The sequence below is a fragment of the Seriola lalandi genome, unplaced genomic scaffold, assembly GCF_002814215.2.
Source record: "Seriola lalandi dorsalis isolate HSWRI2012SDOR001 ecotype SW California unplaced genomic scaffold, Sedor1 jcf7180001957469, whole genome shotgun sequence".
In the NCBI taxonomy this organism is placed as follows: domain Eukaryota; kingdom Metazoa; phylum Chordata; class Actinopteri; order Carangiformes; family Carangidae; genus Seriola; species Seriola lalandi.
In genome coordinates this window covers 1-1,111 of record NW_019428138.1, presented here as the reverse complement: position 1 = coordinate 1,111, position 1,111 = coordinate 1, and the positions used below count along the sequence as shown (strand labels likewise).

The 1,111-nt window shown below is 40.2% G+C and overlaps 1 protein-coding gene across 1 annotated transcript; it reads left to right on the top strand.

Moving 5' to 3' along the window:
* Positions 1 to 93: 93 nt before the first annotated feature.
* LOC147820430 (high affinity immunoglobulin gamma Fc receptor I-like) lies at positions 94 to 976 on the top strand (the record flags this gene model as incomplete). Its single annotated transcript, XM_087173145.1, has 3 exons — positions 94 to 321; positions 405 to 650; positions 845 to 976. Coding segments are annotated over 3 exons (606 nt in total), but the record flags the coding sequence as incomplete, so codon positions are not given.
* Between the last annotated feature and the right edge of the window lie 135 nt (positions 977 to 1,111).

Genomic DNA, 1,111 nt, shown 5'->3' with positions numbered 1-1,111 from the left:
TTTCCTCCCTGATATGAAAAGTATTCACCATTTTTCAAGAACACAGTTTGACTGGTGGCTGTTTTAACTGAATCTTATTTTTCTTTGTCTCAGTTGCAGTTTCTCTTCGTATCGATCCAAACAGACTGCAGTTCTTCGAATATGAGCGTGTAACTTTTACCTGCGAGGGGCTCTTTGATTGTAAAGTTGGACATAGATCCAAAAGCAACATATCAACATCATCCTGCAAAATTACATCTGTATATTCAGACGACAGTGGGGAGTACTGGTGTGAGGCTGGATTTGGGAATAGAAGCAACACTATAAACATCACTGTCACTGGTATGTTTACAACAAGACAGTAAGATTTTGTCATTAACTTAACATTAATGTAACATGAATATAAATATCAAACACATATTCAGCTGGTTCTGTGATCCTGGAGAGTCCCGCTCTTCCTGTGACAGAGGGAGACAATGTGACTCTGCGCTGCAGAAACAAGACGCCCGCCTCAGACCTCAACGCTGGTTTCTATAAAGATGGCGTCTTCATCAGGAACAGCACTACAGGAAACATGACCATCCACAATGTTTCCAAGTCTAACGAAGGACTCTACAAGTGTAACATCTCTGGAGCTGGAGAGTCAGCAGAGAGCTGGCTGACTGTCAGAGGTGAGAACCAGCAGTGTTTCAAAATAAAATTGATACATATGACTGTTGAAGCTCATTTCTTTCTGCTAGAAAAGTCTTGTCATGTTGGTTGTTAAATTATTGTCAGAAAGCTGAAGTTGTGTATCTGAAAGAAGTGCACTGACCAACCTTTTAAACCATAGTTTAAACTTTCAGCCATTTCATGTCTCATGAAGTTTCAGCACATTTCCCCGTCAAACATCCGCTTTCCTCCAATTCCACACCATGGATCATAGTTGCTGTTGTTTCGGTGGTTCTGCTGTTGGTGTTCGGACTGTATCACTTTCACAAAGATTACTGGAACACAGGTAAAGAACATGACATAAATGTTATATTTCACTCAAAATTTTACTTGTGTGTTCGTCATGTGCAAAGCAGCTACACACCTCCATGACCTATAACCTTCATGACAGTTATAGTGGCTGAAATCATTTGTAGAAAAG